At 37.8% G+C, this 27,990-nt stretch overlaps 1 protein-coding gene across 2 annotated transcripts in view; it reads left to right on the top strand.

Moving 5' to 3' along the window:
• The first annotated feature begins 102 nt into the window (after positions 1-102).
• The window catches only part of COL4A5 (collagen type IV alpha 5 chain), a 259,685-nt gene continuing 231,797 nt past the window's right edge, over positions 103-27,990 (top strand). For both annotated transcript variants that reach the window (XM_002720176.6, XM_089324139.1), the window contains exon 1: positions 103-518. In XM_002720176.6, coding sequence (XP_002720222.4) covers positions 438-518 — 81 coding nt within the window. In that variant the 5' untranslated portion in view covers positions 103-437. The remainder of the gene's footprint in view (positions 519-27,990) is intronic.

The raw sequence follows: 27,990 nt of genomic DNA, 5'->3' as shown, positions 1-27,990 counted from the left end.
TTCCCTCCCCCAAATAGCTGAGCGTCACTCCCTCGCAGGTTGCTGGTGGAGTCTAAAGCTGTGGCGGAGTGATACTCAAATTCCCCGGTGCCGGTGGGGAGGGGGCGGTGCGGGGGCAAGAGGGGGAGGAAAGTAGATCTCTACGACTTGAGTGAGGAAAAAGTTTGCAAGTTTCGACCGAAGAGAAAAGTGCTCCCCAGAGACCGGCTTTGGGGAGGGGAGGGGGGAGGGAAGAATAGCTTTTTTTTTTTTTTTTTTTTTTTTCTACTCTTAAAAAGCTTTCTCCTCACCCAAGCCGACCGGCCCAATTGGGACACCCTCGCTGTCCCTCACCGGCTCTAGCTCTCTCGCAATAAAACCTCAAGATTATGTCAGTTGATCAGAGTCAGTCGGGGATTTCGTGCGGGTGCTGAAGGAACTGCGGGAGCCGGAGAAGAATGCAACTGCGTGGAGTCCGCCTGGCTGCCGGCTTGTTCTTACTGGCCCTGAGTCTTTGGGGGCAGCCTGCAGAGGCTGCGGTAAGTCCTCGCCCTCCAACTCCATCACCGCACTCTCCCGCTGAAACCACAGCTCGTCCCTTTAACTTTCCTTTCTCTTCGGCCTGGGTGGGGAATTCAAATTTGCTTTCACTTGCTTGGGAAGAAACATTATTTCCAGCGCTGGTAACTCTAGCCTTCTGAAGTCCAGGGGAGAGTTTTAAGTGTTTAAAAATAGGGCTGCTTGTTTCTCTGCAGCTCGCTCTGTCTAGGGGCAGGAGCGCAGCCGGGGTGGGGGATGCCTGTTAATGGATCACTAGGCTCTGGTGGATATTTAAAACTTTTCCACCCCCCCCCCCCTTTTGCCAGTGTTTCCCTGCCTCTGGTTAACCTTTCGCGACTTGAACCCAGCCCACGCACTCTTTAAACTTTGCCTATAGCTTAATATTTATTTGGGGTCTTCTAAAAGGCCAGCTTCCATCAAAGTGTTAAAGGCCTCATGAAGTTCTTGGCTTTTTGCTCTGTCCTTAAGCAACATGAACCTACCCCCACCTGAGGTCGGAAAAGCCACTGACCTGTTTTCCCCTTCTGACATCCTTCTTACAAATGCGAAGGTAGCATACCAAGAAGAATAAAGCAAAGATACAGGGCCTCAGGCTTCAGATCTTTTGCTGTTTCTTCTCTCTCTCTCTCTCTCTTCAAAGTTTTTGTTTACTTTTTTTTTATACATTCATTGAGGCACCTGAAAAACTTGAGAATTTGCCCACTAACTATTTAAAGGAGACTAATTCTCTTTGTTGAAAAGAGGATGAGCTTTCTGGATGAATGTAGAGTGGGGGAGGATGTGCATGTGAAAAGACAGAGCAAAAAGTTCCAGCCAGATTTAGGAATGTAGAATTAAAACCTCAGTGTATCTCCTGGAAGGTTGGGGTGGGGTAGTCCCATCCACTATCCTCCTGGGAATGAGAGGCAGATGTAAAGGAATGAATGACTTTGTCAGAGAAAATGTTCTCCAACCTGAAGCCCATCATCTTTAATTTCACTTAACCTCTAAGGAATTAACTGTGTTACAAATTATTTCAATGTTACGTTTGAGTGATCATAATGGATTGTTCTTAAAACACTTTCAGATGAGATCATGGCTTAGGCCTTTACATGGTTGAGTGATTGATCGTTTTTTATATGCAGCTGCTATGATACGACGTATTTGGGTCCACTTTTTAAGTTAGTTGTCTAGTTTCTCTATTGCACTCAGCATGCTTCACATCACACTGCCCTCTCTATTCTTCAGAAAGTGTGTACTCAAGATAGGAAAACTTTGATCTTACTCTAAGCACAAGGTAATTGGGATGGCAAATCTGCTGCAAAACCATGCATCTCAAATATTTTAAACCATGCATGTCATCATTTTGCTTCATCAAAGTAGATAACTGATTTAAAATTGCTTTTTTTGATGCACAGCATCTTCATGGAACAAGATTTAGCCAGTCAGTGGGGCTACAGGCCTTTGCATAAAAGTACAATTATGTTCATGAAAATAGTTCATTTGAAAACATCTTCTTGGTGCCTGCTGCCTATGGCAATTGCCCCAGGGACAAATTTTGTGGAAGTTTGATTAAATATTTATCTTATTTTTCTTTTGATGTTGCTATTGATATTGAGCACCAGATGCTAATTATACAGGAATGTATAATACTGTGCATCAATTTATATTAAAATGTATTTATATTAAAATGAAATTTGTTTTTATGATTGACAAAACTTGGGCGCAAGCTTGTGTTTTTGGATTCTTAAAGTAACAACTAGGCATTCGTGAAGTAATTGTTTTTTTCCTTTTCATCATATATAATACTTAAAAGAACTTTTTATATAGTTTTCCTATCACTAGGATTTTGTGCCTCTGTTAAAATAGGGACTTGTTTTTCCTGCTTCACACATCAATACTCTAGTTAGACAAGTGTTTCAATCACCTCAAAAATATGACTGGTATCTGCTCAGCATGCTAGTTCTGGGGATATTGGTGACCTTCACAGTAAAACTGGACGGTAGGGGAGCAGGTTGTTGACAGCGCAGCCAGCTATGGAGCATTAGTTTTATGCATATATTCATGTATGTATATGTCCTATGACTGTAAGAGTGTGTGCATTTTTTCATGTTTGTATTAAGCTTTTGATATCTGATATGAGACTCTATCTTGAGTTAACTGTGATAAATTGGTTAAGATAGCGTCTGCCAGGTTTACTCACTGTAAAATCAGTATTTCTTCCCTTTGCAAAGTGAACAGATCTTGTGAAACCATGCAGGGTGATCTTCTGAGATGGTATAAATACTTTATTTCTCATCATACTTTTGCCCACTAATTTTAGCATGTATTGATGATTCTTGCCAAAATGATTACTATTGTTACATTTGTCAAATGGTGATTTTTGTTTTCTACATTTATTACTTGGTAGAATTCTGTATTAAGGAACTTTCCCTTCTCCATCATTTATGTATTTATGTATTTAGTTTCTAAGCTATTTGTTTATAGCAGTATGGACATAATGAATATTTGTTTTATTCCATGGGTTATTTTTATTGAAATTACCCCAGAATTTGTCCAATAGGAGCTCCTCCAAATTGGCTGCTACATCTTTTCAGTGTATTTCCCATCATTTCTTTTAGCACCTGCTTATTTTCTGGCAACACAGGATATTCTGGGCTTATTTTCTAGTTTCCCTGTCCCAACGTTGGAATCAACCATTTCTCCAAGGAGTTCTGATTTTTTTGAATGGAGAATGGTGTGTATTTAGAAACCAAAACCTAGGTGCTTAGCATGTTCATTGATACTGAGGTGTCATCGCATCTAGGCCTTACAGCAGACAAAATTAAGAAACATGCATATGTATCCAAAGACATATACCTGCTTTTATATCACCTTCCCGCAGTCTCTGTCAAGAGGATATATTAACAAATTCATGAAAAATGGAATTAAAAGATGAATTTATTTTGTGTAAAAATGTTTTGAAATCTGTGCCTCATTTTCCCATATCTGCATGTCCATGAGCTTTTGAACACACATTTGTATATCTTAAAGATCATGAATTCATAGTGATACCTCTAATTCCAGTCCAGTGCCACAGAATAAAGCATACATCTTTGATGTAGTGGGATGTTACTGTTTTCTGGTATCTCTCAAACATGTTTTGTACAGGTCTTTTACATAACCTTTAAGAGATTGGCCTCTGGAGGCAAGTAGGTAAGTAGATGTGTGACCTTCAGCAAAATCATAACATTTGAGCCTAAATTTCTTCATTGGAGAAAGTGGGGCAGGAGTACCTCTCTCACAGCTTGCTTCGATCATAAAATGAAAAAATGTGTAAGATATTCTGAATAGCATTTTACACATCGTAAATGCTTGGTATTTTTTAGATTTTATTGTTTTGCAATATTTTTATTGTTTTTATTATTATTTTTAGATTTTATTATTGTTATTGCAAACTGTTAATGACTTTCCATTTCTTACTACATTAACTCCCAAATACTCTGCCTAATTTTTGAGGTCAATTGTGACCTTTCCCCTCATCCAACTGTAGTTTTCATTACATTTTCCAGTATAATCACTCCATTCTAGCCTTGGTGAGTTCACGTATAATCTTTCGGGCACTGTGGATGTATTATGTTCCTATGTTTTATTACGACCTTATGGATCCAAGCCTTTACCCAATTTCATCATAATGTTTACATTAATTCATTAGATACTTATTCAGCAACTATTAAGTATTAAAGAATTATATTTATGTTCTATTTCTATCTTCATGGAGGGGTACTGTGCACAAAATCATTTTGTGCTAGATACAGGGGATCGAATAGAACAAAGTCTCTGCCTTCATCGAATTTTCATGTCAATGAGAAAAAAGAAAAAGTCCCATGCGACATTCTTTTACTATCATATCGATTGCTGATTGTACCCATCTTTGAAATTTTGTAATATATGTCTTCTCTCAGTTGAGTATCAACATTTGGTCTCACAAGCATTTTGTTTCATGGGATTTTGTCTATTCTTTTAGATTATAGACTATCTGGAGGTAATAACTGTGTCTTTGTTCATTCATTCAACCAATTTACATGTTGATTTTATCTGATAATAAAATAATACATGTTCAATGTTGGAAACTTAGAAAATATAGAAAAGTATAGGGAAGAAAATAAAATACATCCGCAAGTCTATAAATAGTCACAAATAATCCCTCATTGTTTTGGTGTTTTGCTTCCTCTGAATATACTCATATAAAAGTGAGTTAAAATAAGCAATAAGTTGGAACATTCTATATACAGTTTTATAAATTTTCCAGTTATCAAGCATTTTCTCGTGTTACTAAGATTCTTAGTTTTAAAACCTTATTTGAAATTGTTTACATATTATATTTGTACACACCACAATTTATTTACCACTTCATTTTTGTAGAATATATTTTAAAATAGCAGGACTTTTAGTCATTGTAAGAAGTACTTTCATTTCTTTTTGCACATTTTAAAATTATTTTATCATTAGTGTCTCCTTCTTGAGAAATTAGTGAGCTAAAGGGTATCAGTATTTTTTTTAAAGATTTTATTTATTGGAGCTGGCTCTGTGGTGCAGTGGGTTAAAGGCCCGGCCTGCAGCACTGGCATGCCATATGGGCACCGGTTCGAGTCCCGGCTGCTCCACTTCTGATCCAGCTCTCTGCGAATGCACCTGGGAAAGCAGTAGAAAGAAGATGGCCCAAGTGCTTGAGCCCCTGCACCCACGTGAGAGACCCAGAAGAAGCTCCTGGCTTTGGCCTGGCAAAGTCCCAGTTGTTGGTGGCCATTTGGGGAGTGAACCAGCAATGGAAGATCTCTCTGTCTCCCTCTCTCTGTAGTTCTGCCTTTCATCTTTAAAAAAAAAAAACCTTAAAAGAAAGATTTTGTTTATTTATTTGAGAGGTAGAGTTACAGACAGAGAGAGGGAGAGACAGAGATTTTCCATCCTCTACTTCACTCCCCAAAAGGCCACATCAGCCAGAGTTGGGTTGATCAGGAGTCAGGAGCCAGGAGTTTCTTCTGGGTCTCCCACATAGGTGCAGGAGCCCAAGGACTTGGACCATCATTTGCTTTCCCTGGCAATAGCAGAGAGCTGGTTTGGAAGAGGAGCTGTTGGACATGAATTGGTGCCCATATGGGGTGCCAGCGCTTCAGGCAGAGATTTAGCCTACTATTCCACGGTGCTTGCCCCAGCTATCAGTATTTTTTAAGTCTTTGATACATGCAGTAGACCCTGATATTTACCAAGGCCTTATCAAGAGATGAATTATGATAACTTTTTAGAATTGTTATTGTATTATACCCTGTTAGGTAGATAATACAATTTCCATTTTTATATAGAAGGAGTCTGAGGCTCAAGGTCATGCAGTTAATAACTGATTTGGCTCAGGTTCTACAGCTCTGTTCATGAGTTTTCCTTCAGTCCCTATTGCATACATGATAGATAACAGAAAAATAAAATCATGCTGAAAAATTGAATAATTCCCACTTACCTTTTTCTTAACCCCTTTATGTAACTGCTTACTTGATTTGATTTTAAAGATAGGCTCATCACTGGCTCATCTCTCCTAATTCTTTACTATAACTGCCTAGGCTGTTTGTCCTTAAGGACCTAAGTTTGAATTTGTGACCGGTGCGTCTCCCTATTTTTCCCCTGGACAGAAGGTGGAGCCTGCTCTCCATGAATGCCTCTACTGCTGCCCTCTTCCTAGCTGTAACAAAGGTGTAATGTACAAATCCACGGTCATGCCTCCTCTCCCAGGGCAGTTTTGTGAATGTATCTGAAATCAGAGTCCCTTACGCTCTTCTTTCCCGCCTCTATACTAGCCTCTACACTGTAGTTGCCTATTAGGCTTACATTACACACTTAAATGACTATGTCTTTGCCTAGTACTGGTACTGGCCCTCCCTTTCATCTCTCCTTTAGCTATACTCCAGAAACTCCCCCCTATTAATTATTAATCTCTTTTCCTCCTGCATTTCCTCAATAGCCAAATGACTTTGTTGTCTGTTTGCCAGTGTTGCAGCTTGTGCAGTTCAAGTGTATTCCCCTGCAAAATCCCAAACTGTTATACAGTGAGGCTTTTCCAGGTGGCATTTGAATAGCTAAACTTTAAGCTTCTGAATGATAGGGATCTGCTCTTGCCAAATTAACTTTCTAGAATGGTTTTAGCAATTATACTGCTATCAGTGGTGTATATGAATGCCTATGAGACAGTTTTAATAATGTTTTTCCTGTCTGATAACAGTAACTATGAAACTGATGCTCAATAGATTGCCAGTTGGTTGGTTGATTTGGTCCTTATCCTCTAATGGTTTTTTTTAAATGCAATCATTGCATCATCTCACCCCTTTCTGACACTAGTAATGAAGGAATAGCAGTGGTTTTTGAGAAGATATTCTTTCTAATTAAAATTATAAATGAGCCACCATGATACATGGCTAAATCTTTATTATGAAGATTTATTTTTAATAGCGGTAATTCTTGAGGTGTTTTTTTTTTTATTTTAAAGAGATACCTTTAGTGTGATATCTAACACACAAGGTTCCTTTCATTTGAACAAACCAGATTCTCATTTTATGCATCAGTGCTTGAGTTTATTTACCTTCCAAATCTCTCCACATTCAACTGCTCTTTGTTCCTGTAGCAGCTTCTGCTGGCCTTTACTCAAAAGGGTAGTCTGTGATGGCCCTTGCTACTCTGTTAAAGTGGGAACCTAAATCCCTTGTTATTTGCTAATTAAAGATAATCAGCAACACATATGAATTAAACAGGCTTTTTCTAGATTCAATTTTTAACTTTTAAATTTATTTTCTGGAAATTTGCTTATTAACATAGAAAGAATTAAGCACCACTTATGAGCAAGTGCTACTCTAGTTTTTGATAATGGGTAATAAAATAAGGCTGTAAGAGAGTCTAAGGCATTTATAGTCATTTCATAATTTAATCAACAATGAGAGAATTGCTTGATTTGCTTCCAGATTGTCTTGTAGCATCTATGACAGTAATTGAGCAGTAAAGGAGCTCTGTTAGTTTTGGGGGAGAAAGTGTTCTTAATGGGAGAATACTAGTGAAAAGTTGTTTATTGAGTTCTGTATTGATATGACCTGTAGAATGTTGCCTCGTTTAGCAGGGTTCTACTCTGTCCATAACATCACAATCTAATTGAGGTACTAAAGGGTTTTGTGTGACAAATATAGCCATAATAGTGCCTGTTTTTATCAGTCAGGTTGCTTTCTGTTGCAAGTGGGAGGAAAACACTAAGTGGACACTTAAATATTAAGACTTTTTTTACTTCACATAACCAGGTTTGGAGGTAGGTTGTCTCCAAGGTTAATTAATTTAGCCAGTAGAGCCCCAGGTTCTTTCCATTTCCCTGCTCTGGGATACTCTGCCTATCAACTTGCACTTCCAGTGTGTTGTCCTAGTGTCCTTCATTTGTGTAGAATGGCTGCTGTGCTCACAGGGATCACATGCAGACACCACAATACCCAGTCAAAAGAGGGTATGAAGTGTTTGTGTGTATCTCTTTTATTTGAAAGGTTAATCTATTTGAAAAGCAGAGTTAGAGAGAAAGAGATCTTCCATATCCTGGCTCACTCCCCAAATGGCTGCAATAGGATCTGGGTCTCCCACAAGGGTGGGGTGGGGTGGGGGTGGGGAGGAGCCCAAGTACTTGGGGCATCATCTGCTGCTTTCCCAGGCATATTAGCTGGGAGCTGGATTGGAAGCCCAGTGGCCAGAACTCAAACTGGGAAGCCAGCATTGCAAGTGGCAGCTTAACCCACTGTAACATGATGCCAGCCCCATGTATATCCCTTTTAATTGACTATGAAAACTTTCTTAGGAGTCCCATACCTCTGCCTTGAAGGAAAAAAAAAGCCTTTTGCATGGTTAGTTAGAAGTGCATATTCTTATACCAATACATTGGCAAGTAGAATATGACCATAAAAGAAGAGTTAGACTAGTCAGTTACACAACTCTTCCCTGCCAGAGCCCATCACTTCCTGTACAGTTTGGAGGGTGAGAAAAATCTGAATAAAATGAAGAGGTTTTCTCTTTTGGAGGGGTGGGAAAGGCTGAGGGAGAAAGAAACTGCTTCTGCTTTACGATCATGTGACTTTGTCCTCAGGAGCAGTTGATACAAAAGATTTGTAAGAAATGTGTGTATTTATTAAATGTAACATGTATCATATAGGGAAACTAATATTTTATACAGTTGTATGAAAAATATACATGTTAAAGCTGGAGGGACATTAACGATTCTTTTTGTCAGTGTCATCTATGAACCTTTGGAGTTCGCAAGATCCTATCAGGGGAACGTGAGGAATATTTTAAGAATAAGACTGTCTTTAGTCCATTTGGGTTGTTAGAACAAAATGCCTTGGACTAAGTGGATTCTGAACAACAGAAATTTATTTTTCATAATTTTGGAGGCTGGGAAGCCTAAGATCAAGGCAGATTCTCTGGCAAGTGGGGGCTTGATTTCTGGTTCATAGATAGTACCTTCTTGCCGTGTTGCCACATAGTGGAAGGGATGAAGGTCTCCCTGAGGATGCTTTCATAAGGGCCCTAATCCCCCTCATGAGGATGCTGCCCCATAACCCAATCATCTCCAAAAGGTCCCACCTCCTGATACCATCACCTTGCAGATTTAACAGAAGAATTTTTTTTTGGGGGGGGGGACATTCAAGCCCTAGCAACTATGAGTTTCTTTACTTTTAAAAATTGTATTGGCATTGATGGTGGGCAAATCTATTGGTACACTGTACCAAATTTTCCTAGTAGTTGTGTCCACATGCTGAAGGAGGAAAAGCCTGGTTTTGCCTAAGAATGTCCTCAGTGTAGCATTAATTTTTTTAAAAACAATGTATTTATTTATTTGTTTGAAAAGCAGAATTACAGAGAGGGAGAGGGAGAGAGAGAGAGAATCTCCCATCTACTGGTTCACTCCTGAAATGGCCACAAGGGCTAGGCTTGGGCCATGCTGAAGCCAGGAACCAGAAACTCCGTCCTGGTATCCCACGCAGTGCAGGGGCGCAAGTACTTGGGCCATCTTCCACTGCTTTCCCAGGGGCATAAGCCAGGAGCTAGATCAGAAGTGGAAAAGCCGGGACTTGAACTGATCTATGTGATGCCGACATTTCAATTGGGGCTTTAACCAACTGTGCAGAGCCAGCCCTCCTGCCTTAATTTTATTAAGCTAGACTCTGGAGTGTACATCTTTTTTAACATTATGCAAAATGGCATAATGGCAAAATGGAAAGTATGTGCCAAGCACTTCCAGTGGCTGAAGTACAGTAGTTGCTTCTAGGAAAAGTACTTGTGTGATTATTTGAGTTGTGTGAACTAGCTGATTTTTTGTGTGAAACACATTTTTGCTTGAAATAACTGAGACTGAGTGTGATTATTTAGATTTGGGTTTTTGGCAGCCATTTTCTTTAAAATGAGCAAAGTGAGTCTATCACTTGAAGGAAAACTACTGGCAGCATTTGCTACCAATGAAAAATCTGAGCCTTTCAATTAAGAATTAGCATTTTCAAAAGCTGAAATCTGTACAGTGAGCATGACAACTTCCCAAATCTTAGACTTTTCTAATGACGGTTATTATATTCATGTGTATGATTTTTCTTGATAGTATACTATAAATGTGTTAACTTTTGGAAGGTCTGCATATCTCAATGGACAACATTTTCCAAATGACTAATGAATGATGTGAGAAAATCATGTTTAGGTAAAAGATTCATTCAAAGGACAAGATAGAACGATGAGTTTCAATTAATAATGTACAAAAAATTGATAAAATTTTAGATTCTGCATTGCAACTAACAGTAAGAGTTCACTACTTGTTGAACTTCAGCATAGTATCAAAGAAAGACATCCACAATCATCTGAAGAGGTTGTTAGAATACCCATTTTTCCAACTGTATAGCTTCACGAAGCCAGATTTTCTTTGTATATTTCACCAAAGCAGTATATTGCAACTGAATGAATACAAAGCAAAGAGGTTGGAAAAAAACTGTAAAACAATTCCTCTTTTCATATTTTTTGTTTGAGAAATATACCTAGTTTTCATAAAAGCTATGTTAATGTGTATGGATTTATTGTTACTTTTTTATAAATCAATGATTATATTATATGAACATGGACAGATTTTTCCAATCAGAAGTCATGGGTTGGAATATTATGTAAAATTATCCAGCAATCTGCTGTCTGCACACTTTAGATTCAGTTACATAAAAAGGCTGAAAGTAAAAGGATACAAAAGGTATATTTTACAAAATATAATCAAAAGAGAACTGTCTCTATTTTTCTCAGAAAAAAGTAAAGTTATAAGACAGCTGTTATTAAAAGCAAGGAAGCACATGCTATAAAAGAGTTAACTAGTAGAGAAGTAATAAAATTACAAATATACAATTGACAAAGCCTAATATCCTTGTGATAAAAACATTCAACATACAAACAATATTAGGGAGTGTGCTCTGCCATATAAATGCTATCTACAAAAATAAAACATAGCTAAGATCATATCCAGTGGTGAAACAGCTGAAAAAATTTCTCCTAATAGGATATTTGCTATCACTACTTCTTTTCTTTAATGTTTTAGCAATTTATTTTTGTCTTCATTTATATCTCTGCAGAAAGATAGTTAATATTATATAGTACTACTCTATTCTTTTTTATAACTTTTATTAACAAAAAGAACAGATTTCATATATTACAATTCTAAGAAGTTAATTCTTTTAAATATTACTCAGTTTTAATATATGCTACATATTGATAAATATAAACCACATAAACAAAAGTTCTTGCATTCCCTATAATTTTTTAAAATCCTAGCTCATTACTCTTTTTGTTTAAAAGATTTATTTATTTATTTGAAAGAGTTACACAGAGAAAGAAGGAGAGGCAGAGAGAGAGAGTGGTCTTCCATTCTCTGGTTCACGCCTCAATTGGCTGGGAACTGCAAGGATTCAAAACCAGGAGCCAGGAGCTTCTTCCGGGTCTCCCATGCGGGTGCAGGGGCCCAGGGACTTGGGCCATCTCTACTGCTTTCCCAGGCCATAACAGAAAGCTGGATCGGAAGTGGAGCAGCCGGGACTCGAACCAGCACCAATATGGGATGCTGGTACTGCAGGCAGAAGCTTTACTGGTTATGCCACAGTGCTGGCCCCTCCTCATTGATTTTTAATAAAAGGTTCCTGAGACCAAAAAGTTTGAAACTGCTACTCTACAGAGACCAACTTTATCATTTTACAAGAAAATGAAGTAATTGGTGAAAGATATAGTTAGGTAGTTGCAGAGGTAGAGATGGATGCCATCTTCCCTCTGTTGTATTCCAGACCTTTCTTCAGTGTGCACTCTGGTTTAGGAATCGGTGAGCTGGTAATATTATTTTGTGATTTTATTTATTAAGTTAGATGCTGTTAAAATACCAAGCAAAATGAAGATGCCAAATTGTTCTCATCTTTCCAACCTCTTCAATCCAGTTCTAAGTCAGAAACATTCTTGCTATACAAACCATAGCAGAGGAGATACTAATAAAGACAGCTAAAAATCAGTTGCTTTTAGGTACTAAATTGGAAAATCCACAAAACTGAGGTCCTTGTCTTACATATCTTTGCACTCACCAAAATGTATAGACTGGTTTCTTTTGAGGATACTTCAAAAAGTTGATGAAAATGCAACTAAATACGTTTATTCTAGTGTAAAAGTTTTGGGAATTGATGCATAGTTTTTTGTTTCATAATACATAACTTCGTGGACATTTTGAAGACCACTTGTATGTATGGGTTTAAAAAATTTTTGTACTAAAATAAACTCATCTTTTAGTTCTATTTTTGTGCCCCTTTAAAAAAGATATATTTATTTATCTGAAAGGCAGAGTGACTAAGAGAGAGAGAGAAAGAGAAAGGGGAGGGGACGAGGTCTTCCATCTGCTGATTTACTCTCCAAATGCCTGTCATAGCTAGGTCAAAGCATGGAGTCAGTAACTCCATTGAGTTTACCATGTGGGAGTCAGGAACCCAAGTACTTGGGTCACCATTTGCTGCCTCTCAGACACATAAGCAGGAAGCTGGATTGGAAGTAGAGGAGCCAGGATTTAATCCCAGTTACTCTGTTATGGATGTGGCTATCCCAAGTAGCATTTTAACCTATTTTGCCACAACACCCACCTCTGTGAACCCTTTTGTTTTAAAAGATTTATTTATTATTTGAAAGGCAGAGTTACAGATAGAGAGAAAGGGAGAGAGAGAGAGAGAGAGAGAGAGAGGTCTTCCACCCACTGGTTCACTCCCCAGATGGTTGCAACAGCAGGAGTTGGGCTGATCCAAAGCCAGGAGCTTCTTCCGGGTCTCCCATGCAGATGCAGAGGCCCAAGGAATTGGACCATCTTCTACTGCTTTCCCAGGCCATAGCAGAGAGCTGGATCAGAAGTAGAGCAGCCAGGACTCGAACTGGTGCCCATATAGGATGCTGACCCTGCAGGCAGCAGCTTTACCTACCATGCCACATCGCTGGCCCCACACCTCTATGTATTTTTAAAGGACTTGATAGTTGGTTCTCAATAGTTAGCTATTGGATGAGTGTTCAATTTGGATGAAGAGTAAATTCATATGCATAGCACCAAGAGGCATGGCCTAGAATCAATGGGTTAAATTACAGGAGCTCTCTATATCATGGATCTTTTTAGTGATTAAGCTATTTAGTAATACTAGTGTCTCATTACTAAAAGTCCCTAAATGTAGGGTGAATGTTATTTTGTTAGTGTAGTCCAGCCTTCCATATCTGTAGGTTCTGCATCCACAGATTTAAGCAACTATGGAACAAAAAATACTGTATTTGAAAAAGAAATTTGCATCTGTACTGAACACAAACTGCTTTTTTGCTTATCATTTCCTGAACAATGCAGTACAATTATTTACATACAATTCGCATTTACATTGTATTAGGTATCATAAGAAATTAAGGTTTATAAGAATATGTACAAATCTTACACCATTTTATATAAGAGACTTGAGCATTTGTGGATTTTGGTTTCTGTTAGGGGTATCATAGAACCAGTCTTCCATGGTTGTCAAGAGATGGCTGTAATACCTATGAAATCTCTCTTTTTTTTTAAAGATTTATTTATTTATTTGAAAGTCACAGTTACACAGAGAGAGAAGGAAAGGCAGAGAGAGAGAGAGAGAGAGAGAGAGAGAGAGATCTTCCATTCACTGGTTCACTCCCTAGATGGTTGCAATGGCCAGTGCTGTGCCTATCCGAAGCCAGGAGCCAGGAGCTTCTTCTGGGTCTCCCACGTGGGTGCAGGGGCCCAAAGACTTGGGCCATTTTCTACTGCTTTCTCAGGCCATAGCAGAGAGCTGGATCAGAAATGGAGCTGCTGGGACTCGAACTGGCGTCCATATGGGATGCTGACACTGGAGGTGGTGGCTTTACCAGCTATGCCACTGCGCCAGCCCCTGAAGTCTCTCTTAACTTTAAGATTCTATGGTTATGGTTGCTAGAAGGGATATTCTTATTGAATTCAGATCTGCTTCTATAATCTTAAGACATCACTGAGGTGTATCTCAAATGCCATTAAGTGAATATATTTAGAGTGCACACTTTGGGTTGTGACATGTTAATCTATCACTATATTCCAAATAATGAATATGTAAATTACACTACAAGATTTTCATGCCTTTTTGTAATCTCTGTATTCTTATTCCCATGCTTCATCCCAAGTAACAACTGATCTCTTTTCTAGAGTTTATATATATATATATACACACACACACACACACACACACACACAAAATCATGTGGTACATATACTTCTTTTGTCCTGGCTTCTGTTACTCACTGTAATTATTTTGAGATTCATCAATATTATGATGTGTCTCCATAGTTCAGTATTTTCTTGCTGAGAAGTAATCCATTCAATGACTTTACCACACTTCATTGATAGAGATTTGGGTGGTTTGCAGTTCGTGGTTATTAAGGTAAAGCTGCTATGAACTTTTATTTTGCAATTTTACAATATTTTATTGAGGTGTAATTTGCATAAAATGATATGCACAAAATATAGACCATTTCTATTTATCCTAGAAAGCTCCCTTATGCCCATTTCCTTTCGAATGCCTTTTGTCTGTAGTCGGAAAAAAATTATAAATTCTTAAGGTGCAAAGATATCATTTTTTTTCTTCTAGAATCTTTGTAGCTTCAGATTTTTTTTATTTAGGTCTGTTCTCTTATGTAGATATCCAGTTTTCCCAGCACTGTATATTGAAAAGAAAACTCCTTTAATTAAATTGCCTCGATGACTTTATTGAAAATCAATTGAATGTGTATGTACAGGTCTAAGGTCAGAACTCTATTCTGTTGATCCATTTGTCTATCGTTATGCCAGTAGCACACTGTGTTAATTACTTTGGCATTAAAATTCTTTATGACCTGTATATAAATCTTTTAAATTTGTTCTCCTTCAAGATTGACTTAGGTGTAATATTGGCAATTTATTACACATACATTTCAGATTCATCTTGTCAATTTCTACTAAAACATGTTTTGTGGTTTTTGAACAATTCTATGGATCAATTTGGAAACATTTGTAGTCTTCAAATTATTGGTTGCTTTAAATCCATGAATACTGTAAACTTCCCCATTAAGGTATTCTTAATAACTCCTCCTCAGAGAGTAGTGCACATTATTTGTTAAACTTTTTCCTATACACATAATTATTTCTACTATAAATGATATCATTTTAAAAATTTTATTTTAGATTGCTTCTTGCTAAGTTAGGGGCATATATTTTCTTTTATACTGATCCTTTTACCCTAAGATAGCACTAATTTTTCTTTTTTTAAGATTTTATTTATTTATTTGAGAGGTAGAGTTACAGACAGTGAGAGGGAGAGACAGAGAGAAAGGTCTTCCTTCCATTGGTTCACTCCCTAACTGGCCACGAGGGCTGGAGCTGCACTAATCTGAAGCCAGGAGCCAGGTGTTTCTTCCTGGTCTGCCATGCAGGTGCAGGGGCCCAAGCACTTGGGCCATTTTCCACTGCTTTCCCAGGCCACAGCAGAGAGCTGGATTGGAAGAGGAGCAGCTGGGACTTGAACCAGCACTAGAACCATCCCATATGGGATGCCAGTGCCGCAGGTGGAGGATTAACCAACTGCACCACAGCACCAGCCCAGCCCCTAATTGTTTTTTCTTATGGAACAATTTATATATGATAAACATTTATTGATTTTATGCACATTTCTTTGGTTTTTGAAAGAAGCATACAGCAGCGTAAGTGTAGTCTCTAATCAGGATATAGAACAGCATTACTGAATTTATTAAATAGTTCTAGTAGTTGCATCAGTTATGTTGATTTTCTATGTATACATTCATACCATCTACAAATAGAGCTATATTCTCTCATTTCGAATCCCTACTTTTTGTGCTGGCTTCCTTATTGCACTGACTAGAACCTCAAGTGCAATTTTAATAGCTGAGGTAAGGGATGATATCCATTTTTGGTTCTCTGTCTTTTGAAGAAGATATTCAGTATTTTATTTTAATGTGAACTGTGAACTGTAAGTTTTCTATAGTTAACTACATAATATAGCTTGAGGAAGTCCCTTTTTTTCAAAAAGCAATTAATGTTAAATTTTTATCAAAGATTATTTCATTTAAACAGTCATATTATCAGGAGTTCAGCTGAGCTACTAGTATCTGAGTAGCTGATTAAGACAACAGCCAAAATGAAAATAACAGTGAAGCCTTTAATCACTTACTGTGATTGTATAAACAAGAGGCTAAGCCACAGAAAGTACTAAGGATTACTCTCCCAGCCCAGTTACATTTTCCCCCATGGTAGGATGGATCTGCACAGGCCTGGGAGTGTGGGTCCTCTCTCTGACAAGACAACCCCCAAACAATATGCTTCTGAAATGGGAAGAGGGCAAAGAGTAGGCATGGAAAAGTACCTAGTACTGAGTCAGAGAGTGGAAAAAGAGTGTTTAAATTTTTTCTCCACTTCCTCTGCTGTGAACATTTGAGAAAAAGTACTTCCGGAGACCTATGCTTTTATTTTTCTTGGATAAATATCAAGCGATGGGATTGTTGTGTTGTATCTTGTCTATTTTTAATTTTGCATGAAACTGCCAAACTCTTTTCCAAAGTGATCTTACCATTGTATATTCCACCGATGTATGAAAGTGTAGTTATTCCTCATCCTCACCTGCTTTTGCTACTGTGAGTCTTTTAAACATTTTTTTTTATTTATTTTTATTTGAAAGGCAGAGAGAAAGAGTCACAGACATTATGGTAAGATCTTTAATCCACTGGTTCAGTCTCCAGATACCCACAACAGCCAGGACTGTGCTAGGCCAGAGCCAGGAGCCAGGAACTCAATCTGTATCTCCCATATAGGAGGCAGGAATTCAAATCCTTGAACTGCTATCAACTACCTCCCAGGGTACATACTAGCTGGAAGCTGTAAGTGTAGTGTAATATGGGCACACTAATATGGGATTTGGGTCTCCCATAGGGTGTCTTAAGAGCTGCCCAAGCCTATTTTCACTCTTTAAAAAAACAAGATTTATTTATTTGAAGGTCAAAGTTACACACAGAGAAAGTTAGAGGAAGAGGGAGAGAGAGATGGAGAGAGAATCTTCCACTTGCTGGTTGACTCCCCAAATGGCTGCAACAGCCAGATCTGGGCCAGGGTGAAGACAGGAGCCTGGAACTCCACCTGGGTCTCCCACATGGGTAGTAGGGATCCAAGTACCTGGGCCATCTTCTGTTACTTTCCCGGACACATTAGCAGGGATCTGGATCAGAAGCAGAGCAGCCAGGACTTGAACGTGTACTCACATTTGGATACCAACATCACAAGCAATAGGTTAACCCACTGCGCCAGAACACTGACCCCTTTGATTCTTTTTCATTTTAGCCATTTTTATGTCTGGGTGTTGGGATCTGATTGCAGTTTTCATATAGTCATCTTTTAATTTAGATTAAGTACAATTCACTATTTTGTTGTACTAGTGTCTCAATTGGTTAAAGCATGCCATATTGTAATAAATATTCAGAAAAGTTTTATCACCTCCAAATGTTTTCTCATGCTGTCCCTTTGTAATTAACCTCTACCTACCTGCAGCTTCTGAAAATTGCTTATCTCTTTTCTGTTCCTGTTTTTATGTATTTTATGTAAATTGAGTCATCCAGTATGTAATCTTTTGAATCTAGCATTTTCCTGTTAGCATAATACATTTGAGATTCATCCTGTTGTATACAGCAGTAGATCATTTATTTTTATGTGTTTTCTTATAATTGAATGGTAAGAGCTCTTTATATATTATGGTTATAATATCTTTGATAAAAGCACATTATGTTGGGGCAGCACTATGGCGCAATAGGTTAAAGCCCTGGCCTGAAGCACCTGCATCCCATATGGGCGCCGGTTCTAGTCAGCTGCTCCTCTTCTGATCCAGCTCTCTGCTATGGCCTGGGACAGCAGTAGAGGATGGCCTAAGTCCTTGGGCCCCTGCACCCGCATGGGAGACATGGAAGAAGTTCCTGTCTCCTGACTTTGGATCAGCTCAGCTCCAGCCATTGTGGCCTTTTGGGAAGTGAACCAGCGGATGGAAGACTTCTCTGTCTCTGTCTCTGTCTCTATCTCTCTCTGTAACTCTCTTTAAAATAAATAAAGATAAATCTTTAAAAAGAACACACTATGTTGATATGTTCACCCATTTTTTGACTTTCATTTTTTTAAAAAAAATATTCTATTTATTTGAAAGGCAGAGTTACAAAGAGGGAAAGACAGAGAAAGAAAGATATTCCATCTACTGGTTCATTCCCCAAATGGCAGCAGTGGCCAGGGCTGGGCAAGGCTGAAGCCAGGAGCCAGGAGCTTCATCTGAGTCTCCCACGTGGGTGCAGGCACATCAGCAGGATGCTGGATTGGGATTGCAGTAGCTGGGACTCGAGCTGGTGCCCCAGTGGATGCTGGCATTGCAAGCTGTGGCTTAGCCTGCTATGCTACAAAGCTGACCCCACCCCCTTTTTTTTAACTAAGATTTTCAAATGAATAAATATTTTAACAGTCAGGTATATCACTTTTTTATGATTTAGGCTATCTGTGTACTTATGAGAAATCTTTGACTACCTCAATGTCACCATGTTTGCTTGAAAAATATTTAATTTTTGATACATTTAGTTACCTTGTGTGTGGTGTTTGGTAAGGATACTGGTTCATTTTCTCCCATGTGTTTAACTATTTTTGGCACTATTCATTGAAAATATTACCCTTTCCCATTGAATTACTTTGGCACATTTATTCAAAATAAATTGACCATGTATATGTGTCTCTTTTTTATTTTAATTTGTTCAAGTGATCTATATATCTATCTTTAGGTCAATACCACACTGTGTTCATTACTATATTTGGAAGGGAGGGAGGGAGAGAGAGAGAGAGAAAGAGAAAGATGTTCCATCTTCTGATTCACACCTTAAGTGGCCTCAAAGCTTGGTCTAGACTATGATGAAACTGGGAGTCTGGAACTCCATCTGGGTGTCCCATGTGAGTGGCAGGGGCCCAAGCACTTGAGCCATCTTCCACTGCTTTCCAAGACATATAAGAGAGAGCTGGGTTGGAAGTTGAACAGCCAGGACTCAGACTGGTGCTCATATGTGATGCCAACATCACATCGCAGTCAGCAGCTTAACTTGCTGCCGCATGATTCTGGCCCCCATTACTATGATTTTATGATAAGGCTTGAAATAAGGTCATATTTGCTCATCAAAGTTATTTTTCTTTTTAAGTTTTTAGATCATCTCCTCTTCCTTCTTTAGTTTTTTATGTAAATTTACAGTAAGATTGTCAGTTCATACAAGTAAAACTTCTGGGATTTTATATTGCATTGTGTTTATTTTTTGAGAAAATTGATGTCTTTTTTTAATAAATGGATGATGTAAAGAAATAAAATGAATCAATGGCATATAAATTTTAATTATTACTGACTTCTAATTTCTTTTTTTTTTTTTGCTTTCAAACTTTTATTTAATGAATATAAATTTCCAAAGTACACCTTATGGATTACAATGGCTTCCCCCCCATAACGTCCCTCCCACCCACAACCCTCCCCTTTCCCACTCCCTCTCCCCTTCCATTCACATCAAGATTCATTTTCGTTTCTCTTTATATACAGAAGATCAGTTTAGCATACATTAAGTAAAGATTTCAACAGTTTGCTCCCACACAGAAACATAAAGTGAAAAATACTGTTTGAGTACTAGTTATAGCATTAAATCTCAATGTACAGCACACTAAGGACAAAGATCCTACATGAGGAGTAAGTGCACAGTGACTCCTGTTGTTGACAGAAAATTGATGTCTTAATAGTAATCAATATTCTGATAGATGAACATAATCTGTGTTTCCATTTATTAAAGTCTTTAATTTTTCTTAGCAATATGTTATACCTTTCAGTATGTATGTCTCATGTACCTTATTCAATGTATATTATAATTTTATAAGGTATTGAGTGTTATTTATACTGCTTTTTATTGTCATTTGTTTGTATATAGAAAAATGATTGATTTTTTATATTGACTTGTATACTGTGATCCTGCTAAATTAATTATTTCTAGTAGTTTTTAATGGATTCTTTAGAATTATCTACATACATGATTATGTTTTCTGTGAATTAAGATTGATTTACTTCTTACTTTCTAGACTGCATATTCCTTTTTTCTCTTATTATACTTGTTATGAGTATCAAGAGAAAGCTTAAAGTAAGTATCGAGGAGCCGGTGCTGTGGCACAGCAGGGTAACGCCCTGGCCTGAAGCGCCGGCATCCCATATGGGTGCCAGTTCGAGTCCCGGCTGCTCCTCTTCCGATCCAGCTCTCTGCTATAGCCTGGGAAAGCAGTAGAAGATGGCCCAAGTCCTTGGGCCCCTGCACCCACGTGGGAGACCTGGAAGAAGCTCCTGGCTCCTGGCTTCAGATTGGCACAACTCCGGCCGTTGCGGCCAATTGGGGAGTGAACCATCAGATGGAAGACCTCTCTCTCTCTCTCTCTCTCTCTGCCTCTCCTCTCTCTGTGTAACTCTGACTTTTAAATAAATAAATAAGTATTGAGATCTCAGTCCTTTGCTACCTTTTCCAAGTGTTTGGAAACATTTGTTTCACATGTTTTGTACAGTTTTCTGGTTGTTCATGATGACAGAGAAAGTCCAACATCAATGATTCCAACATAGCCTCCTTTCAGTTTCTTGATATTTGTAAATAGCAATGCTGTGAATATGTTAGAATCTGTCTTTAGTTTCAGACTGTTTCCTTTGAGCAGACTTGTAAAACTGTATATTTCTATCTACATACATATATCTATTTCTACATGTATATTTATACCTATAGTATGAGAACTACTTCAAGAGCAAATGAAGTAACTTATATCATCTGGCAGATGGCCTTTCATTAAATTAATGGAAAATAATGTTTTATGATTAATTTTCTCACACCCAGAATATCCTTTTCATTATATAATAGAGGTAATTCTGATCTTTCCTGTGAGGAAAAGACTGATCATTAACCTAATTTTTATTTCCTGTTACCTTGTATTTCTTTGCTCAACTATCTCATTTCTCATTGATAATGTTGTACAAAACAAGAAATTAAGCCATGTGTAAATATCATATTTGCTCACTGATAAAAGTATTTTAGAAAAAAATACAATTAAGTGTTTTTTTTTTTTTAAATAAAGAAGACTTTCCCTAACTTCACATCCTTTTGACTTAACTTTGTAGGGTAGTGCTTGAACAGCAACCCTGCAGGAAGTAGCCTACATTAATATTTTGAGTTAATTTAGTTTCTGAAAGCTTTCTGAAATATGAAGAATTTATTTCAGCTTCAGTATCCTTTCTGAGTAGTTTTTCTGGTTGGCGATAAACAAACTAATGTGCTGTAGCTCTAAGTTGATGTTTATTTTCATTACTTTGCCTCAAAATAAAAGGGTCAATTTCTTTTACATTATGGTTTTTAAAATTAAGCTGTACATTTTCCTCAGATATGGGTACATTGAAGATTTCTATTGTGTAGCTAAATTCATCTCCCCGGATTATGGATTGCCGCCCCTCCAACGCTTCCCTGAAGATATTTGACATGTATTGGAAGGAGAGAATAATTTATTTTTTCCTGTCAATTTTTATGGTCAGGTGATTTCCTGGGTTTTTAATTTTAAAAATATTGTTTTTACATCAGAGTGAATAAACTCATGTTACAACAGTTTGGTTAATGGTGACTAAATTCCTGCTTAGCTTCTATCAATTCTCAATTCTATTTTCTTGCTTATCTTTTATGACCTATTTAGGCATTTCATTTTTCTCCACAGTTACAGTAAAGACTTCTTTTTGTTATAGCACAAGCTTATTAGACCTTATCACAGCCCTCATGCCTTCATTTGTATATACTGTATAATGGAAAAAAACACAAGCTAATGTAGTAAGTTAGATCAAGTTAGATCAAACAGAAAAAGGTCACCTTTCCTACTAGTAGCAGAAAATGAGGTTCATCTTCAGAGGCTTGGATTTGTTTTCCTGACTGATTTGACTGCTACTTTTAAATTTGCAGATTGACAATATTTATATTAAAACATGCATTTATGGACATCCTATATCATAGTAGATTTTCATATTCATATTTTCATTTTTTTCCACTTCATGATACCCCAACAGGGGAAGGGAGGCATCTATTTTCCTCGATGGCTAACTCTATAATTTGAAATATGTAATATATTAAAAAAAAAAGGGTTCAAAAGCAAGTCTTTCGGACTTCTGTGAGACTAAGTTGCAATTTAATTTCGAAAGATGGAATATTCAGAGAAAAGGGATTAGATTATTGCAGTTTTTTTTTTTTAAAGATTTTATTTATTTACTTGAGAAGTAGAGTTACAGACAGTGAGAGGGGGAGACAGAGAATGGTCTCCCTTCTTTCCCAGGCCATGGCAGAGAGCTGGATTGGAAGACTGGGACTAGAACCCGGCGCCCATATGGGATGCCGGTGCTCACACCGGTGGAGGATTAACCTAGTGCACCACGGCACCAGCCCCCGATTATTACAGTTTATAATCTCTTTCTCTTAGTTTTGTTTACATGCCTACTTTTTAATCTATATTCTAGATTATACTAAAAGTATCTGTAAATATTTTTGTTGGGAAAATAATATAAAAGACTAGAGTGTAGACATAGGTTCTTACTAAATTACAATGACTGGAAATAGGTACTCCTAGGAATGTTAGCTGGGCACCTTTTGCGTAGAATACTCTAGGAGCCAAAGTTTAGTTTTCTTTCCTTACAATTGGCCTTAAAAATGCATCATCAGTCAAGAAATTAATTTTTTATTTTAACATACATCTTCTCCATGGTAATGCTTATTCAAAACTAATGGGATCAAATATGTGGAGGATAATATATTCTAATATAAAATATTGGTGATAACATTGAGTTATTTTTTTCTTTTTTCTTAAGGATTTTCTCAATTATCTACAGTAAATGTCTACTGTTTTTATAGTAAAATGATTTCAAGTATTTAATATAAGTTTAAGATGACATATTTCCATATTTTTTTTTATTTTTTTTTTATCTTTTATTTAATGAATATAAATTTCCAAAGTACGTCTCATGGGTTACAATGGCTTTCCCCCCCATACCGTCCCTCCCACCCACCACCCTCCCCTTTCCCACTCCCTCTCCCCTTCCATTCACATCAAGATTCATTTTCGATTATCTTAGTATACAGAAGATCAGCTTAGTATACCTTAAGTAAGGATTTCAACAGTTTGTTCCCACACAGAAACATAAAGTGAAAAATAATAGATGATTTTTTTTTAAATGATGATGAAATCAGATCAGACCTATTGTCATGTTTAATCCCAGTGAGAGTCAAGTTGGGAATTGATAGTTTCTTTTTTTTTTTTTTTTTTTTTAACAGAAGATCAGTTTAGTGTACATTAAGTAAAGATTTCAATCGTTTGCACCCCCATAGAAACACAAAGTGAAATATACTGTTTGAGTACTCGTTATAGCATTAAGCCTCAGTGTACAGCACATTAAGGACAGAGATCCTACATGAGGAGTAAGTGCACAGTGACTCCTGTTGTTGACTTTACCAATTGACACTCCTGTTTATGGCATCAGTAATCTCCCTATGCACCAGTCATGAGTTTCCAAGGCTATGGAAGGAAGCCCCTTGAGTTCTCCGACTCTTATCTTGTTTAGACAAGGTCATAGTCAAAGTGGAGGTTCTCTCCTCCCTTCAGAGAAAGGCACCTCCCTCTTTGAAGACCTGTTCTTTCCACTGGGATCTCACTCACAGAGATCTTTTTGCCAGAGTGTCTTGGCTTTCCATGCCTGAAATACTCTCATGGGCTTTTCAGCCAGATCCGAGTGCCTTTAGGGCTGATTCTGAGGCCAGAGTGCTATTTAGGACATCTGCCATTCTATGAGTCTGCTGAGTATCTCACTTCCCATGTTGGATCACTCTCCCCTTTATTTATTCTATCGGTTAGTGTTAGCAGATACTAGACTTGTTTATGTGCTCCCTTTGACTCTTAGTCCTTTCATTATGATCAATTGTGAACTGAAATTGATCACTTGGAATAGTGAGATGGCATTGGCACATGCCACCTTGATGGGATTGAATTGGAATCCCCTAGTATGTTTCCAACTCTACCAATTGGGGCAAGTCAGCCTGAGCATGCCCCAAATTATACATCTCTTCCCTCTCTTATTCCCACTTTTATGTTTAACAGGGATCACATTTCAGTTAATTTTCAACACTTAAGAATAACTGTGTGATAATTACAGAATTAAACCAGTCATATTAAGTAGAGCAGACAAAAAAAAAATACTATGAGGGATAATGTATTAAGTTGTCCATTAGCAGTCAGGGCTATGCTGATCAAGTCACCATTTCTCATAGTGTCCATTTCACTTCAGGAGGTTTCCTTTTTGGTGTTCAGTCAGTTGTCACCGATCAGGGAGAACATATGGTATTTGTCCCTTTGGGACTGGCTTACTTCACTCAGCATGATGTGTTCCAGATTCCTCCATTTTGTTGCAAATGACTGGATTTCGTTGTTTCTTACTGCGGTATAGTATTCTGAAGAATACATATCCCATAATTTCTTTATCCAGTCTACCGTTGATGGGCATTTAGGTTGGTTCCAGGTCTTGGCTATTGTGAATTGTGCTGCAATAAACATTAGGGTGCAGACCGCTTTTTTCTTTATCAATTTAAACTCCTTTGGGTAAATTCCAAGGAGTGGGATGGCTGGGTCGAACGGTAGGGTTATATTCAGGTTTCTGAGGAATCTCCAGACTGATTTCCATAGTGGCTTAACCAGTTTGCATTCCCACCAACAGTGGGTTAGTGTCCCTTTTTCCCCACATCCTCGCCAGCATCTGTTGTTGGTAGATTTCTGTATGTGAGCCATTCTAACCGGGGTGAGGTGAAACCTCATTGTGCTTTTGATTTGCATTTCCCTGATTGCTAGTGACCTTGAACATTTTTTCATGTGCCTGTTGGCCATTTGGATTTCCTCTTTTGAAAAATGTCTATTGAAGTCCTTGGCCCATCTCTTAAGTGGGTTGTTGGTTTTGTTTTTGTGGAGTTTCTTGATCTCTTTGTAGATTCTGGTTATTAACCCTTTATCTGTTGCATAGTTTGCAAATATTTTTTCCCATTCTGTCGGTTGTCTCTTCACTCTCCTGACTGTTTCTTTTGCAGTAAAGAAACTTCTCAATTTGATGCAATCCCAATAGTTGATTTTGGCTTTGACTGTCTGTGCCTCCCGGGTCTTTTCCAGAAATTCTTTGCCTGTGCCAATATCTTGAAGGGTTTCTCCAATGTTCTCTAATAACTTAATGGTGTCAGGACGTAGATTTAGGTCTTTAATCCACGTTGAGTGGATTTTTGTGTAAGGTGTAAGGTAGGGGTCTTGCTTCATGCTTCTGCACGTGGAAATCCAGTTTTCCCAGCACCATTTATTGAAGAGACTGTCCTTGCTCCAGGAATTAGTTTTAGATCCTTGATCAAATATAAGTTGGCTGTAGATGTTTGGGTTGATTTCTGGTGTTTCAATTCTGTTCCATTGGTCTATCCATCTGTTTCTGTACCAGTACCATGCTGTTTTGATTACAACTGCCCTGTAGTATGTCCTGAAGTCTGGTATTGTGATGCCTCCGGCTTTGTTTTTGTTGTACAAGATTGCTTTAGCTATTCGAGGTCTCTTGTGCCTCCATATGAATTTCAGCATCATTTTTTCTAGATCTGCGAAGAATGTCCTTGGTATCTTGATTGGGATTGCATTGAATCTATAAATTGCTTTTGGGAGAATGGACATTTTGATGATGTTGATTCTTCCAATCCATGAGCATGGAAGATTTTTCCATTTTTTGGTATCCTCTTCTATTTCTTTCTTTAAGGTTTTGTAATTTTCATCGTAGAGATCTTTAACGTCCTTGGTTAAGTTTATTCCAAGGTATTTGATTGTTTTTGTAGCTATTGTGAATGGGATTGATCTTAGCAGTTCTTTCTCAGTCATGGCATTACTTGTGTATACAAAGGCTGTTGATTTTTGTGCATTGATTTTATATCCTGCCACTTTGCCAAACTCCTCTATGAGTTCCAATAGTCTCTTAGTAGAGTTCTTTGGATCCTCTAAGTACAGAATCATATCGTCTGCAAAGAGGGATAGTTTGACTTCTTCCTTCTTGATTTGTATTCCTTTGATTTCTTTTTCTTGTCTGATGGCTCTGGCTAAAACTTCCAGAACTATGTTAAATAGCAGTGGTGAGAGTGGGCATCCCTGCCTGGTGCCAGATTTCAGTGGAAATGCTTCCAACTTTTCCCCATTCAATAGGATGCTGGCTGTGGGTTTTTTATAAATTGCTTTGATTATATTGAGGAATGTTCCTTCTATACCCAATTTGCTTAGAGTTTTCATCATGAAAGGGTGTTGAATTTTATCAAATGCTTTCTCTGCATCAATTGAGATAATCATATGGTTTTTCTTCTGCAGTCTGTTAATGTGGTGAATCACATTGATTGATTTGCGAATGTTGAACCATCCCTGCATACCAGGGATGAATCCCACTTGGTCTGGGTGGATGATTTTCCTGATGTGTTGTTGTATTCTATTGGCCAGAATTTTATTGAGGATTTTTGCGTCTATGTTCATCAGGGATATTGGTCTGTAATTTTCTTTCAGTGCTGCATCTTTCTCTGGCTTAGGGATTAAGGTGATGCTGGCTTCATAGAAAGAATTTGGGAGGATTCCCTCTTCTTCGATTGTTCTGAATAGTTTGAGAAGAAATGGGATTAGTTCTTCTTTAAATGTCTGGTAGAATTCAGCAGTGAATCCATCTGGTCCTGGGCTTTTCTTTGTTGGGAGGGCCTTTATTACTGTTTCAATTTCTGTTTCAGTTATGGGTCTATTTAGGTTTTCGATGTCTTCATGGTTCAATTTTGGTAGATTGCATGTGTCCAGGAATCTATCCATTTCTGATAGGTTTTCCTGTTTGCTGGCATACAGGTCCTTGTAGTAATTTCTGATGATTCTTTTTATTTCTGTGGTGTCTGTTGTTACGTTTCCTTTTTCATCTCTGATTTTATTGATTTGGGTCTTTTCTCTTCTTTTTTTAGTTAGTTGGGCCAATGGGGTGTCAATTTTGTTTATTTTTTCAAAAAACCAGCTTCTCGCTTGGCTGATTTTTTATAATGTTTTTTTGGATTCAATCCTGTTAATTTCTTCTCTGGTTTTAATTATTTCTCTTCTCCTACTAGATTTGGGTTTGGTTTGCTGCAGTTTTTCTAGGTCCTTGAGGTGCGCTGAAAGCTCATTTATTTGGTACCTTTCCAATTTCTTGATATAGGCACCTATTGCTATAAATTTGCCTCTCAATACTGCTTTTGCTGTATCCCATAAGTTTTGATATGTTGTGTTGTTGTCTTCATTTACTTCCAGAAAGTTTTTGATTTCTCTTTTGATTTCTTGAATGACCCAGTGTTCATTCAGGAGCATGTTGTTCAGTCTCCATGTGTTTGCATACTTTCTGGGGTTTCCTGAGTTGCTAATTTCCAGCTTCATCCCGCTGTGGTCTGAGAAGCTGCATGGTATGATTCTAATTCTTTTAAATTTGCTGAGATTTGCTTTATGTCCTAGTATGTGATCAATCCTAGAGAAGGTTCCATGCGCTGCTGAGAAGAATGTGAAGTCTGTAGATGTAGGGTTGAAAGTTCTGTAGATATCTGTTAGATCCATTTGGGCAATAGTGTCAATTAAATCTGCTGTTTCCTTGTTGATCTTCTGTCCGGATGATCTGTCTATTTCTGAGAGTGGAGTATTGAAGTCCCCCAGTACTATTGTATTGGAATCTAAATCTCCCTTTAAGTCCCTTAACATATCTTTTAAATAGACCGGTGCCC

The sequence above is a fragment of the Oryctolagus cuniculus genome, chromosome X (assembly GCF_051225735.1).
Source record: "Oryctolagus cuniculus isolate XC-2025 breed Fujian yellow rabbit chromosome X, ASM5122573v1, whole genome shotgun sequence".
NCBI classification, from domain to species: domain Eukaryota; kingdom Metazoa; phylum Chordata; class Mammalia; order Lagomorpha; family Leporidae; genus Oryctolagus; species Oryctolagus cuniculus.
Note: the sequence above shows the minus strand (reverse complement) of the source record. Positions and strands in the feature narration are given on the sequence as shown.